At 33.4% G+C, this 16,294-nt stretch overlaps 2 protein-coding genes across 3 annotated transcripts; one reads left to right on the forward strand and one right to left on the reverse strand.

The window, feature by feature from the left end:
- Window positions 1-354: 354 nt before the first annotated feature.
- LOC111790666 (AT-hook motif nuclear-localized protein 7) lies at window positions 355-5,468 on the reverse strand. Of its 2 annotated transcripts, XM_023671665.2 has the most exons (7): window positions 5,168-5,468; window positions 4,787-4,849; window positions 4,269-4,706; window positions 2,622-2,689; window positions 1,402-1,533; window positions 1,096-1,257; window positions 355-1,019 (listed from the first exon to the last, which is right to left on the reverse strand). In XM_023671665.2, the coding sequence occupies exons 3-7, from the start codon at window positions 4,630-4,632 to the stop codon at window positions 699-701; spliced, it is 1,047 nt and encodes a 348-aa protein (XP_023527433.1). In that variant the 5' UTR covers window positions 4,633-4,706; window positions 4,787-4,849; window positions 5,168-5,468; the 3' UTR covers window positions 355-698. The 2 variants fall into 2 exon arrangements, with proteins under 2 accessions (XP_023527433.1, XP_023527431.1); XM_023671663.2 differs by lacking the exon at window positions 4,787-4,849 and having other exon boundaries at window positions 5,168-5,467.
- Window positions 5,469-12,549: 7,081 nt separating this feature from the next.
- Window positions 12,550-14,990, forward strand: LOC111791671 (uncharacterized). Its single transcript, XM_023673110.2, has one exon. It carries the CDS (start codon window positions 12,771-12,773, stop codon window positions 14,691-14,693), a length of 1,923 nt encoding a protein of 640 aa, XP_023528878.2. The 5' UTR covers window positions 12,550-12,770; the 3' UTR covers window positions 14,694-14,990.
- The last annotated feature ends 1,304 nt before the right edge of the window (window positions 14,991-16,294 follow it).

The raw sequence follows: 16,294 nt of genomic DNA on the forward strand, positions 1-16,294 counted from the left end.
TTAATATAGGCTCCTCCCCTTCGACACTATTTCCTTCACCTGTGCTATAACAACGTAAGCTCACCACTAGCAAATATAATTCAGTTTTATATTTTCAATATATATATTCTTCTCTTTTTTTAAAGGTAATGACGATCACATGGAAGGCAATCCATTGGCAGTTGAAAAGAAGAAAAAAACCCTACTTTTCTTGTGACATAATTAGCATTTATCACAAGAAAAAACATGAAAAAAAGAGAAGAAAAAAAAGCCATTTAAGAAAATATGTAAGACAGAAAGAGAAACGCCTGGCATTTCCAAACAACATAATCCAAACAAAAAAATCCATAAAAGAAGAAAATTGTCGAAAATAGATGAAAAGAAAACAGAGGACATTCATTCATTACAGCCATCATCATCCTAATAACAGGTACAGAACAAAACCAAACTAAATCAGGCATGTCCTAATTAATCAAGATTAAGAAAAATGTGTGAATCTAACCATGGAAAGTTGGTATTAAAACCTTCCCTAATTTTCACTGTTGTGGTGGTGGTGGTGGTGGTGGTGGTGATGGCGGCGGCGGCGGTGGTGATCATAGTCAAATCTCAAATGGTAATTTGGTAAGAACAATCAGAAAGCCTAGATCATGTTCATATCAGATCAATGTGGTCAGCAAGGAGGATTATCTGATGTTTTTTTGGGTAAGCAACTAATTAGATTAGCCCGGGAGCGATATATTGATGTCGGTGGGCGAATTTCTCGGCTCCTGCAAGGAAGAACGCACGGCAGCATTGGCACCCCAATTGTCTCTCTGGAAAGCCGAAGGAGAAAAACTGGCCGGTTTTAGGGACCCGGGATTTGGTTGACCGTTTCCGTTTAAACTGTCGTCTGTATCGGCATTGGAAGTCGGCACGGTGGTGGCTGGTGTTGTGGTCGGGGCTGCAACAGGGGCTGCAGCTGGTACTGATTCAGGCTTCTGTTTCTTTACTTTCGGCTCCTGTTGTTGGCTACTAGTTGGTAGAAAACTCCCTACCACAACCTAAGTTGGAGGAAAGTTCAAAATCAGGATTCCATGGAAATGCTTCAAATTGTGGCAATAAAAAGAGGTTTGATACCTGTACAGGGCCTGCAGCTATGAGCAAACCAGCTACCCCTCCCCCAACAACACGACCGTCTGGGCTCGCCAAGGAGACACTCATCCCACCTGACCTGCTTCTCGATCCTTGATTTTCAGTAGGCATGAACGATCCAGACAATGAAAGTATCTCGAAACGACCCTGACAATATATTATCCTTATTGATCATCTTGACGAAAACAATGCAAAGGCAATTTATACATACACAACAAGTTAAGAACATCTCCCATTTCAAATTTACGCAGTAGAAATAATCCGAGTAGAAAACTAAATGACTTGACGTACCTCATATGTTAAAGTACCACCCGAAGAATCGGGCTGCCGGAGAGTGACATTCGAAATTACACCATTCGCAGAAAGAATACAGATCGCTCGAGGACCTTGTTGGGAAAATGATATGATCTTCATAGTGACATCCTTTTCAACAGCCAAACATCCAAAAAAAAAAAACGACAATATTCAATTATCTAGTATGACAGAGAGTTCAGAGCGGAAAATAATAATTCATGACTTTGTTGTTTCGGGTGTCTCGATTTAGAGGAAATTTATGCCTCCTTAAGGCTGTCGGATAATACTCCTTGGTTCTATTTTTGTTTTGTTGGACTAGAACCCTTTTTCGTGGCTACTTCTGGGCACCCTCTTACCCTTACTTTTGTCAGGTTCTTTTGGCGTTCTTTTTGCACGCATTTTGTATATTTTTTTTCAAGTGCAGCACCGCTCTACGAAGTCATAATCGAATTTTTCTGTTGGCTTTCTCAATTCTTTCGTGAATCATAATGAAAGGGCTAGAGGCTCTAGCTTCTACCTACTTCGCCTGCTTATTATTATGGCGGAAATCAACATGCTATTTTCAAATCGATCTATGGATAGCCTGATTTATATGAGGGCATTCAATACCATTCAACTCTTATCTTGTTTTGGTTATAACAGGAGCAATCACTCTCAAGTAAAAGGACAGTGAACCTAATGGCTTGTGTGGGAGACAAACCTGGCGGGCAAGGTGAAATTTTTCCTTTTGAGAAATAGCACATAAAGCCATAAAACAAGTGAAAATCTTCCAAGAAGAATGCCGTACATGACTCTATTTACATGACTCTGAAATTCAGAGACAATGAAACACAAAGCCACTTATTTATGCAATGCACATATTCTAGAAATTTCTCGACAAAAATTCTCAATATTTTCATATGGTATCTCATATTTCCTAGGGAGGTCAAGGATTTATTGGACACAACTTTATCGTACCATCCTTTCAAGAATGCAAAAACCCAACTATGCAAAAACCTTTATCATGGCTTTCTTTTGTACAAAACTCTTCGATAACATTGTTTATCAAGCTATATCTTGGTGTAAACGGTCCAATATTTTCGCTTCCTACCGCTATACCTCACTCATTGTAAATTGGGAAGGTCTTTCTCTAAACATCATGGATATTATATCCCTTTGGTAAATTTCAAACATCAATGAAACTGTCTCTTATCAAAAAAAAAAAAAAAAGAACATACCTCGCCAGCATTGACCGTGATGATATGAGGCATGAAATTTGTACCGACAGAACACGCATTCCATTCTCCTGTAATAATTGACCGAGAATAAATATAATTTCAGAATACCAACAGCTGAAAGCCAATAAGGTAAAGAAATCAAAAGGCTCTAAGTATGCTCCACAGTCTCATGTTGTTGTAGCAAGAGTAAAACAATCCTCCTTTTTCCACAAAAAGAATGCGAAAACTAACTGAAACTTACTAAAAGGAAGCAAGAAAACCAAAGACCCGACTCACCGACACAATAGATTACTTGCCTATTTAGCTCATCTACTTTTAAAATATTGGCATGCACATCAAACATACCTAATCCTTAGAAGCCATAACGAAAACGTATAATCAGTAGAAATGATCATGACAAAAACTCAAGTTGTCTCGGTCCTATTATCTTCTTAAAGGTATGGTAGCCGAGATCTGAAGCAATCGACTCCAGAAAGGGAACTAAAACTAGTTTCTTCAATCAGATTCTCTCCAATTCAACCAAAAGTACTTAATCGAAATGCTTAACACGAAACAACTGTTTATTGAAAGATGTTCAACAAGGTATCAATAACAAGAAAGAGATTTCGAGCCTAGACGAGAAGCCATATGGTAGCAGCAAAATCTCCAACAGTTACTACATTCAACACCTTAGTTTGGTAATCACTACAGTTAACAACAATATAAAGAAGAAGTAGAAGTAGAAGACATGCTAGAAATCAAAAATAGTTGGTTACACACGTGACGAAAATTTAAACGAATCTCGAAGAACTTAAAGGACTTTTTAGTAATTTAAACGTGATTTGAGATTCAACCTACTATAAATACCAAAAAGATTCTCATACTGATGACCATCTAAGAAAGGAAGATGTTTAAACTACTTTAAATTGGATTTGACCTACTTTAACTATATCTTACACTAACATAACCTACACTTTTAAAAAGGAAACTTAAAGGTTCAGATAAGACAGATTGAACCAGCTAATTGGTGACTTTCAACAGAGTCGAATCGTTCTAACCGTTAACATGAAACGGAAAGGGTTTCTATTTTTCCACACAACTTTCAGCTCATGTAACAAGGATTTGAAACTACGCTATATCCCAAGTAATGCCAAAAATAACTCCGAGAAAAGCTCGATCGCTCAGCATTAACTTATGATCTAGACTTTAAACTGTCAAAAAACCATTTTAAGATCAGGCATCTACAGAGAACAAATAGAATGGTGAAAAAAAAAAAAAACATTACAATTTTGTTAGGAATTTGTAGGAAGTGACAAACAAAAAGGCTACGTGAGAAGAATATTCTAAGAACCCCTAAAAGGTCAGATCTCAGTATAAAGGCAGCCGTACACATCTTATTTGTTGAATGAGGACATATCCCAACATGTAAGGCCCCACGTGAATTTTGTAAGGCAAAATTCAAATGGGAACCTTTTTTGATAATATTCTTCATGATATTCAGAGATCATTTCAAGGAAACCAAATCTCGAACCCGCCACCATTTTTATACACAAACTGCAAATTATGATGAAAATCCAACAAAGACTATCAAAAATTAGTGGGAATTCTACAGTTCTAAGGATCCCATCTGAAATTATATATAAAAAGACAACATCGGTTGCCCATTACCTATATATTCCATTCCCATTTTCTTGTGGTGCTTGAATTCAGAGCCGCCGAGCCGGCCCTTCCCCCGCTTCGTGATGGAGAAGCCGCCGGCCCCCGGAGCTGAGGAAGAAAGCGGCAATGGTGACAATGCCATGGTTACCGATCCATCTGGACCGTACTTTCTAGGTCTCCCCCGCTTCTTTTTCCCTGTGGTTTCACTTCCGGGTAGCCCCACACTGACCGGCGAGGCGGCGACGGTTGGCGAACCGCCACCGCCGCCGCTAGCCGGCGGCGGGTTCTCGGTTCTCGGAGCTACGTGGTAAGCCGACGGAGCTTCGGCTCCTATCACTGTTACTCCTGTATTTATGGCTTCTCTCTCCTCCATCGCTCTGAACTTCGAATCTTTTGGGGTTTTTTTTTTCTGTTCTTATTTTAGGCGAAGGATTTAGATGCTCATTCCTGCTTTGAAGAAGAAGATTAGTCAATACCAAGAAATTAATGATAATACGCAAAATTAAACCAACAGTTTTCTTCCTCACTTTCGAAGAAGAAAAAAACCCTTCGCTCTACGATAAACAAGGGGGAAATTAAATAATCAATTTCTGCAACACAAGAAAATAAAAGGCAAAAAAATCGAAGTTCCTCTCCAAGATCATGCAGGATGTTGCTAAGAACAATGAAAGATGAAGCCACCGCCGATTCCGGCCGGAAGTTTCCGCCGCTGTTGAACGATCTAAACTCTTGTACTGAATCGCAATACTAAAAGGAAACAAACAACAGAAATTCCAAAACAAACCATACAAAAAACAACAGTTGAAACTCGACATTTTAGAGCAAATAGCGAAATCAAAAGGCAATAAAATGAACAGAGAAATGGAAGAATGAAGAGAATTTTCAACGATGGAGCAAAAGATCGCGACCTATGACAGAAATAACTTCCTTCCACAGTGCTGCACTGCCACAAACAAAACGACCTCGTTTTCTGTCAGGAGTTTTCCCTCGCTTTCGGAAGCAAGGCGTTCTTCCGAGATACCAGGGAAGAAGAAACAACCGCTAGATTTCGGAAGGAAAAAGGAAAAGAAAAAGAAGAAAAAAAATCTGTTTGTTTCCTGAGAAAATTACAGCCGCCGGAAAGTAACGACCGGCCAGTGGTTTCAGGCCAGAGCTGTCTGAAGCACAAACCACTTGAGAAAGCAAAAGGGAAAGCGAAGTAAATAACAAAATAAAATTTTCGAAATAGCAAAAAAAGAAAAATTATAATTATTTTTTATAAAATCAAGATTTTCTGTATTTTTCTTTTTTTTTAATAACAAACGCTAATTCCGATAAAATTACAATCTGGTTAATGAAAATTTTCACGTCCGATAGAGAGGGGGTGGCAAAAAAATATATATTAATTGATGACTTTGAGAAAAAGAAAAAGTAAAATAATAATACAAAATAATAAATAAATGGATTAAAAAATTTACGGAAAAAAGAAAAGCGATGTGAATAAGGGAGAGAAAAAGTAAACGAATTTGTTAAATTACATTAATTTTGTTTCTATTTAAAGCTGCCAAGGCAGCAAAGGTAGTGTTAGCGGGCCGACCTTTTTGTTGCCGCTGACCTGCTTTTTGTCTTTTTCCCAACAAATCATATTTTTTTCTTTTATTTTATGCCCTTCAATTCGCATTTAATTACTAAACTTGCCATCCAAATCTACTCCTAATCCTCTTATTTTAATTTTCTAGCCTTTCTTTTACCATTCGTATTTTCAATTTTAATTCATAAACTTTTTCTTTATATTATTTACATTTCAAAATATGATAACAAAATTCAAATTTCCTTTTTTTAGACTCTCTTTCAGCTTATATAAATTTTATTTATAATTTTATATTTCGAAATATGGTAACAATATTCTAATTTCCTAATTATAAATATTATATTTCACCTCCAACTAATTTTATTTATTTTTTAATTAAAATTATTTTTAAAAATTAATTATTTAGATAATCATATGACTCCAACCTAATTTAATTTCAGATTTGTTATTAACTTATTTGAGATGGGTTAGTTCCTGACAATTATTATCCATAAAATCAAACAAACTCGAATTTATTGTTTTTTTTACCTGTAATACAATTATATATATATAATTTTATTAAATTCTATAATTATTTAAAAATAAATTTCCATTTTTTAATGTAATTTTTAAAATAGATATTTAAATTAAACCGCAAATCTTAATTTAAATTTTAAAAATAAATAATATAAATTTGAAGAAATTATCCAAATAATCCAAAACCACCTAATTCAATTTTTTTATAGTTCCATTATTTGGTTTATTATTTTACGAGTTATTTATAATAATTAAAAAAAATTATGTCTTTAAAATGTATCAATTCATCAAACTCCACTCATGAAAATTCGTAATTTTAGCTAAATTTATACGAATTCTTTAAGAAAATACAGTAAATTGTATATTTGATATTTTTTTAATGGTGCATTCTAATTGAATATATATGAAAAAAAAACTATATATATATATAATTGAATGCTCTTCTCTCAAAGTCATTAAATGATACATTTTGTGATATTGGGATTGACGTTTATGAAAATTGAGTATATTTGATTATGTCAAATTGGTAATAAATTGCATTATTTGATTTTATTGGTTCCTAATGTCTGTTTATTATAAGCAATTTTTGACAAATTGCATCTATCATTCCTGTTGAAGAAGGAAAAAGAAAAAACCAATATTCACCTTCAAATATTAATTTTTTTTGTAGTTCATATTTATTTTGTACTAAAAAATTTTAAAAATTAAAATTATATTCTAAATTTAGTAATTATTAAAGGAGGGCTAAAAAAATATTATTAAAAAAAAGTAACCTCCATTCCCTAAATTTTTGTATTCTTTTTGTTTGATAAGTCTCGTCATTTCAAAAAAAAATATATATATTTATCAAATGTTTTAACATTTTTTAAAATTAATTATTTTTCAGATATGTGATTAAAATTTGTATCTAATATAAATTCAACTATCAATTTTATATTAGAGAGACAAAGTTTTAAAAATATTAAATAGGTAAGAAACTAATTATATACAAACTTGAGAATTCAATAATTCATTATATATTTTTAATTTTTAAAAATTATTTAACGAAAAAAACCACAATAGATTTTCTATTCATTTTTAGAATAAGAAATTGTTTTAAGTCGAAATGAAGATGAAAAAGAAAAGACTCGATTACATCACCGGTGGGTGAGGATAAGTTTGTACATCTGATTAGCTGAGCGTGGACTTAGATCGACAAAGTAAAGTTTTGATTTATTAATTTATTTTTTAAATAAAAAATAAAGATGGTATGATTATAGACATATTGAAGAGATTTTTGTCTCCCGGATGATATTTACCTTCCTAATAATGAAAATAATAGGCGTACAATATGACGTAATTTGTCACGTTGAATTTTATTTTAAATTATCGTTCACACTATTTTTCAACTTTTTTCCATTTTATATTATTAAAATTCAACTTAATTTCTCAATTAAATATTTTATAAAAAAAAAAAGTTTGTTTTTCTTCCACTTTTCCATTTTATATTATTAAAATTCGACAAATTAATGTTTGTTTGAATAAAAATAGCTCTAGTCTCACTTATTAATTTGATTGTTTTATTATTTATTTTTTTTATCAACACTTTAAAAAATAAAGTCATGTTTAAAAAACGTAAGAAAATGATTTTTTTTTTTTTTTTTTTTTTTTTTTGAAGTTTTGTTATGGAGTGAATAATTCAGATTGTAAAAATTATATTAAATAATTGTGAAAAAAAAAAACATAAAACTAAAAGGAAGTATTATCAAGTAAGACCTTTCACTTTTTACTTTTATTTATTTATTTATTATTCTTATGTATTTAAGTTAGGTCATTTTCGTTTGATACTTTTTTGAAGAACAAGAGTGTCGGGATTTAGTTTAATGTTCTAAATCCCCACATGTTAACAACTATGCATGGACAAAACAAGATATTAAAAAATATAGAAAGATAAGACAAACATAAATCTAAAATTACAAATTAAAATATAAACTTATATCAAAATATGGAAATTATAATTTTAAATATGGTAGATATCCAACATTATTACTTAAGAAATCATATAAATTAATAAACAAACAAAAGTCATTAATATTAATATTATTAAAATAGTCTCATTTATTATTTGCAAATTGAAATTTTAGAATCTATGATATAAATATGTAATATCTACAAATCGCGATATATACATGTATCAATATATAATATTTAGCTCGTGATTTATTTTTTAAATTCACGAAATTATTAGATATAAAATTTTAAATTTCTTATAAATCTATCCAATATTTTTTAAAATTTAACATGTTTTTCATAAATAAAAAAATATAACCAACCCAATGATAAAATTTGAAGAGTAAATTTATAAGTTGTTATTATGAAAGGTGGACACGTGGACAGTGTCTCATGGGCTTTGGCGCGAGGAAACGTCTAAACGAGGAGTAGATTTTTTTAAATATTCCCCGTTTCTCTCTGCTCCCGCCTTTTTTTTTTTCTTATTAAAAGAAAATTATTTTATAAAATTAAAAATAAATAAATTTTAATTAGGGGGTGCCGCAGGCGTGATATACTTTCCCCGCCCTCCGCTTTGCAATGGCCTCGCGTATCCCACATCCCTAACCCCAATATTTATTTATTTATTTATTTTCCTTATTTTAATTTCGGCGCTTCTTTTTAGGCACCCTATTTTGTCTCACATTTATAACTAAAAAAAATAAAAATAAATAAAAATTTTCTATCCTTCCCTTCTCTCTTTCTTTATTTATAGTTTCTGTAATTTTTTATATTTTTAGTTAAAGCAAGTACAGCTGGTAAACTATATAATAAAAAATGACCAAAAATAAATTATATATATATATATATAATTATATAATTATATAAAGAGTGAACGGTAAATAATACACTTTCACTTTTATTCACATGGTCGATACTATTTGAATAAGATTGTAAATATTTATATTTCTTTAAAGGATAAATTATGTGTAACTATGATGTCTCACATTGGTTAAGGAGGAGAACAAAACATCATTTATAAACGAGTGGAAACCTTCCCCTAGCATACACGTTTTAAAGTCTTGAGGGGAAGCTAAAGAGGACAATATCTGCTAGCGGTGGATCTGGGTTGTTACAAATGATATCAAAGTCAAACAACATCGAATTTGAGAAAGGAACGAGTGCCAGCGAGGACGCTGGGCGCCGAAGGGGGATGGATTGTGATGTCCCATATTGGTTAGGAAGGAAAACAAAACAACTGTAACGGAGTGGAAACCTTCCGAGACCAATTTTAAAGTTTTTAGGAAGGTTTTAGTAATAAGGCATTTAAACTTGATAAATATAACTTGTTAGGATATATTAATAAATAAAGTGAAAAATAAAATAAATTGAATTTTTTTAGTTAATTGATTTATAAAAAATTAGGAAATTAAATATATTTCTTTTAAGAAAAAATTATATGCTAAAATATAGTATTAAAAAAAAAACCAGCTAAATTGGAGTAAGTATAAAGGTTAATATTATTTTGAACTCCTTTATACTAATTATTATTATTATTACTCTAAAATGCCATGATTATTGTTTTTATTTCTACTTTTGACTGGGATTTTGAATTCTCTAAAACTAATCCGAAAGGAAAAAATAATTATAAGATACCATGTGCTCGGTGTTTGAGAGCCGTTGGGAAATGTTAATAATAAAAGTAATAATAATTAAAAAAAAAAAAAAAAGCTTAGATTTATTTTTTTGTTTAAAAAATTAATAGTGAGTATTATTAGTGTTATTATTTTGTTTGTTCGAGGAAAGGGCTGGTTGGTAACTTAACTCATAGCTAACTTGGACCAACCATACTATATATTTCTTTTTGTAAATTATTTTATATATGACTAAATTAATAAAAATATTTCGTAAAATTTATATTTTTATCCCTAATATACGTTAATTATTAGAAATTGAAAAAAAAAATTAGGAACAAATTTTATATAAATATAATTTTAAATTTACGAATATATAATATTTATAAAAAAAGAGTTGAAAAAATTTGGATATTTATGTGAATAGTAAAAATTAAATAATATATAAATATAATATTGTGAAATTGAAAGGTGGGATTAGAATGACACCGAATTGATTTAATTTTGTAATTTTCTCCTCTAGCGACAGACAATTACTAGCTGGAAAATGGGCAATATTATATTTTTAGGCAAGAAAAGAGTGGGAGCCTTTTGAACCGTGTCGGTCAGCTTCCCGAATTATTCTTTATTCATTAATTCAGCCGTATCTGACCTGGAAATATAGCCCAAAAATAACACCCTTTTTTTCCTTAAAATTTTCAATTATTTGGGTATTTTAAATTTTTTTTGGCAAATAAATAATTGACCAATTAAATATTTTTTTAAATTTAGGGTTTCATTAAAAATAAAATTCAATTTTACGTATAATAGTTTAATTAGATTTAATTTTAAAAAATAAATAAAGGAAAATTGATGGACTAAATAGACGGATTTAAATAAAAATTTGAAGACCCAAATAGATGATTAGGGGGGCGTTTGTAAAATTTAGTTGTTGGGCTTTAATTGGTTTGGCCCACAAGCAAACGGCCCAAATAGATTTATTTGCCGGCCCAATCTCTGTTCAGGCCCAAGTTCAACCTACAGCTCCTATTCCATTTTGCATGCAAATTAGACCCTAATTCTAATTTTATGCTTGAATCCATAAAACAAGTCCAATCCCATCTCCAACTAAGACCACTCGGTGACTCCAAATTCCCGAATGATTTACTTGTTTAGCTTATCGCTTATTTGAATGTGTACAGCTCGAGCGAGCAAATGGTTAGCAAGGCCGAACATAAAAACCTGAAAAAGGTGTTTAGCTCCATGAGAAAATTCCGTGTGGATCGTTTTTTAATATTCTATTTCATTTTCCAGTTGGATTAGTGCTTGATTCCATATGAAATACAAAGCTTATAGCTTTGTCAACACCATGAATTGTATACTCGAGTCTCTTATTCTATAGATCGTGCATATCTCTGTTCAAATATACGCGGGTTTTTATTTGAATGAATTGAATCAAAATCGACTCGAGTTGATCTCGTAAAGCTTGGAAGTATTGAAATAACAATTAAATTCAGAACCAAACAAAAGGGAAATGTCAAATCAGAGAGCCATAGCCCATTGGCTGAAGTACCTTATTCCCAATTAACACAAAATGCCCACACCAAAGAAGATGGCCACTACTGCACATGTTTTATTTATTTATTTTTAGAATTAATATCTTTATTTTATCGTTGTATAAATAATTATATTATTTATGACGTTAGTTGAAATAAATAATAAGATGTCTAAGAATCAAATAATTATATTTCCTGAGATATAAATAAAAATTTTATATAAAATTATAACACGTGCTTCCAATAATTTTATCACATGGATTTTAAATAAATATTTTTTTATTAAATTAAATTATTAATAATAATTTAATTATTATACAAAAAAAAAAGGAAAAAAAAAAGAAATTAGGAGTGTAAAACAGTGATAATACTGTTTGGTCATTATATTCGCTGGACAGAAGGGCGTGCATTGTACCCATGGCTTCTAGGGACCAACAAATCGCAACATTTTTTCAATTAAATTTTTAAATTAAAATATAAATTTAATCATTCAATTTTTATATGTTTATTTATTTAGTCTACAAATTAAAATAAAATATATATTAATAGGTGGTTAAAAATCTATTTGATTCAATTTTAGTATTTTAAAACTTGAAGATCTTAAATAGATGTTAATTTTTTAATTTTTGAATATGATAGAAATATATTAAATATAATAATTATTTAATAACCACATTTTTTAAATTAGATTTGCTAATTTTACATTTAAAATAAATTGGGATAATTTTTATAAGATTCAACCTTTTATTTATTTATTTATATATTATTTTTATTAATCAAATTAGGTTTAAATTAATTTGATATAATTTATTTCAAAATGTTGTCTCGTACACTTGAAAACTTAAAATCGTCGTTGAATTCAATATCACGTGGGAGCGATTGGAGAAAAAGTGACCCGAACTAACTAAATATCGACCATATTTAGAGATTTTCGAGTTCGAGTTCGAGTTGAGAGTAAGAACAAACCAAAATTACGTGGTTAAACTTAATTTTTTAATTAATTTAATTATTTTAGGAGGAAAAAAAAGAGAGGGATAAATAGAATCCAAATCAATATGAACCAAAAAAAAAAAAAAAAAAGCGAAAAAAGTATTGAAGACTAAAACAATGAGGCTGCAGAAATAGAGAGGGAAAGAAAAGGGAAGAGAAGAAAGGGAGGGAAGAAAGTCACTGTGAGAAGAGGAGAGAAAGAGAGCTGAGTTCCGCCAAAAATGTCAGACGAACAAGCCAAAGATTAGAGAAGCGATAGCAGCAGCAGAAGAACAGTTCCATTTTTTTTTTCCTCCAGATGAATCCGAGTAAAATTGAGGAGGATCTCTTCCATCATCATCGTCTACACGATGATCTGGACCCACTCGCGAACCAGATTATTGAATCTCAGGCGTCCATTCCGGATTCGCACCATGATGAGCCGCCGTTCTCGTTGCCGGAAATCGTGCTCTTCCGGTCGCCGTCTCCGTCGTCCCCTAGCCACTCGTCCTCCGACGATTCGCCGACTCATTCAACTCGAATGAGTCAACTCGCTCAGAACCCTACATCGACTTCCCAAAATCTTCATGAACCGCCTCTCTATATATCGCCGGAGCCGCATATATCGACTCAGTTTTATACCTTTAATCCTGAGTCGCACTCGCTGATGATCCGTTGCATTATCGAGCACCGCCTCGCGACGCCGAGTGAGATACGCGCTGCTACATCGCGTTCTGTTCTCAAGTCGTGGCGGACCGTGTGGAAGGACCGGAACGAGGACACTGCGTACCTGACGGCATGGAAGAGAATCCAGGACAAGCTCACGGCGACGGTCGACGAAAACGGTAACGAATTTCTCTGTTTCAAGAACAATACTCAGCAATTCGTTTCGCATATTAGTCAATGGCAGGAAATTGTTACGAGTTTTCATGGAGATACGGATTTGAAACATTTAGGGTTGAAAGAAACCATAGAGAGAATTAAGCAGGTTTGGACTGTAGGTGCTAAATTTTATGGGATTCCTGAGAGTTACATTAGGGTTTGTGTTGCTGCTTGCCCTGTTTGTAATTCGGCATCCTCAGCGTCGGGCTCGAGGAGTAAACGACGCAGGTTCGAGTATACGGATACTCTTGAGGTGCCTGCAAATGAAGTGCCCCACAAGCTCCAGCAATTGGCTGCTAAGCATAAGGTTGTGCTTTGCATTAGGCAGAAGTATATTAGGTATAAGCCTTTCATGGCGGAGGTTAAGGATTATGCTTGTCATAGGGCAGGGGAACCTGCTACGAAAAAGTCGAAGGTTCTGAAAAGAGAGCCATATGCATCGAAGCGATGCGGGTGTGGATTTCGTATCCGGGCCATTGTGCCCATTACCAATTACAATGAGAAGGATAAGACATTTGTGTATCAGGATGAGGGTATGGCTGTGTTCAAGTTGTATGCTGTGCATTCAGGGCATGAACCCGGGCCGCTGGATGGAAATGCGAGAATTATGCATCGTGTGATCGGACACAAAGGTGGCCTGTTAATGGATCACGATACAGTGTATGGGGTGAACGATGACATGGAAAATGAAGGATTTAGATTGATGGGGAAGGATGAAGGAAATCTGCAGCTTTCTATCTTGCAGCAGTTGCATGAGGTGAGAAATGAGCTTGACTTGTTAGAAGGGAAACTTACCAAGGTCCCACACGAGCTATTGGGTTCAGTATCTCGCGATTTGTTCGATGTTTTAAGTAAGCTTAGGAGTACAAGGGAGGAGAAGTTGGAGCCAATAGAGCTGCTTGCAGATAAGCCACATTCAGACGACGTTTTAGATGGGGAGAATGATTTGGGTCATTGGACCGATCACCATCATGAACGTTTATATGGCAATGCCAAAGATGGGGAATTGATTGAGGACGATGTGGACAGTTTTGGTCACTCCCTTCGAGATGTCGTTCCTTGGGAGGACCATATGGGGGCAGACTGTAGAAATCAGAAAGAACTGACGAGCGAGCCTTGCAAACCCGAAAGATGGTTTAAATGCACTGACTTTAACGATAAAAGCATTCTTGGCTGCGAGGATACAAAACTAATCAAGCCCATGAGACACGACGAGAGCATGGTAGCAGATGTAGGTCTTGTTGGTATACATGTTGACGGGTTTTACCCAGAGAACCCTAAATGGTACGATTCTCCTTGTGATCTGGACTCTAATGCAGATTGTGGAGATACTGGATTTAAGCACGGGGAGATCGTTTAGGCTCTCGAAGGGCCACGTGATCTTCTCTAGTATAGTGACGAGCTTACGGATCTCTCACTTGCACATCCCCACTGCTGGAATCAGAATGGGGGGCTGTAAATTATGTACACAGGAGATTGAAGCCTCAAGTGAGCATTTTGGCATCCTTGTTCAATGTATTTTTTGTAAAGTTTGGCTAACTGACTCCTCTATACAAACTCTACTCAACAGTATTTGTTACTCTGGTCTTGGCCTTCAAATTTTTTTGATACCACTGACCATTTCTATCCAAATCTTGTTCCGTTACTTATTCGGATACATCGAGATTTTTTTTCATTCTTTTCTCTCTTTTAGCTCTTCTAGATATGGTCTCTCTGCTCTCTCTATTCCTATGACTGATAACTCGAGATGCTCGATTTGCTCGATTTGCCTATGCTTCATGATGGGCCTGTTTTAGATGCAGGATGTACAAACTGCTATCTGTACAAATCTCTGACTGCTCCGAGGTGAGAGAGATCTGTGATGTGTTTACATTTTACTTTTATTTAGAAAATGTTCTTCAGAATTGTCAACACTTTGTTTATGTTCATGATGTAAAGAAGACTCTTCATGCTTCCCCTTGAATGTTGGCTTCTCATTTTATGAGGTCAGATATTGTTGCTGTTTTGGGCACTTTTCTGAGGTTTTGTTTAGTGCATATGATAAATCTGTCTCTGGTTTTTTGGCTGATTATAAAAGAAAATCTGAATCAGTTCATACTGCACAGCCTTTTAGCAGAACGTAAGCAAGAGTTTTACCCGCCCGATGGCCAGCTTCGTCGGGTTTGGGAGGCTAAGTGGCTGTAAACTGAGAGGAAGCTGGTGAGACCTATTTCTCTCTGGGTCTAGGCGAATTAATTTATTTGTAACCTTGGCTTTGGCTATGGCTAGCGAAGCTTCGTCGGGTCGAGTTTGTGGTTAAATGGCTTCCTTTTTTTGCAGAGCTATCCAGCCTCGAGTATGCAGGTCAAGTGGCCTGCTGATGGTGCCTTTGAATGGAACCCCAGTTGCATCAGCTGGCTTTAAGGTTGGTTTATAGTACATAATTTGATTCTGGTTTGTTTGTTTGTTGATATTTTAGCATTTTCTCTGCAAAATATTGACAAAAGATTTGATATGGATGAAGTTTTTATCTTGTTTTTGTTAGGGTTGAATTACAAATTTGCTTCATGTTCGGACAATTTGTTTCTAAACCTGGAAGTTCAAAATTTTCACTGGGCTCAAATCTCTTTTCTAGGCTTAGTGGGCTTAAAGCCCAATCAAAGTACGAGATTTAACTTCTGGGCCAGAAAAGGCCCATTAATATGCAGCCAAATTGGGTAAATAGTATAAGATATAATAATTTAATGGCCATGTGTTAGTGAAAACTGCATATGAACAACCCTACATTTTCTTAAATCATTTACCCATTTCATAGCCCTTTGGACTTTTCCCTCTTTCCCCCAATTATTGTCTTATTTGACTTCCAACAGTATTGTCTTAAATAAGAAAAAGATGCATCAAAATTGCTTAAAAAATACCGTATTTTCATTTTTAGTATTTTAACACATCATTTTATACCTCTAGTTTACTAATGTCGTCTTC

The sequence above is a fragment of the Cucurbita pepo genome, chromosome 3 (assembly GCF_057944985.1).
Source record: "Cucurbita pepo subsp. pepo isolate OVF chromosome 3, ASM5794498v1, whole genome shotgun sequence".
NCBI lineage: Eukaryota > Viridiplantae > Streptophyta > Magnoliopsida > Cucurbitales > Cucurbitaceae > Cucurbita > Cucurbita pepo.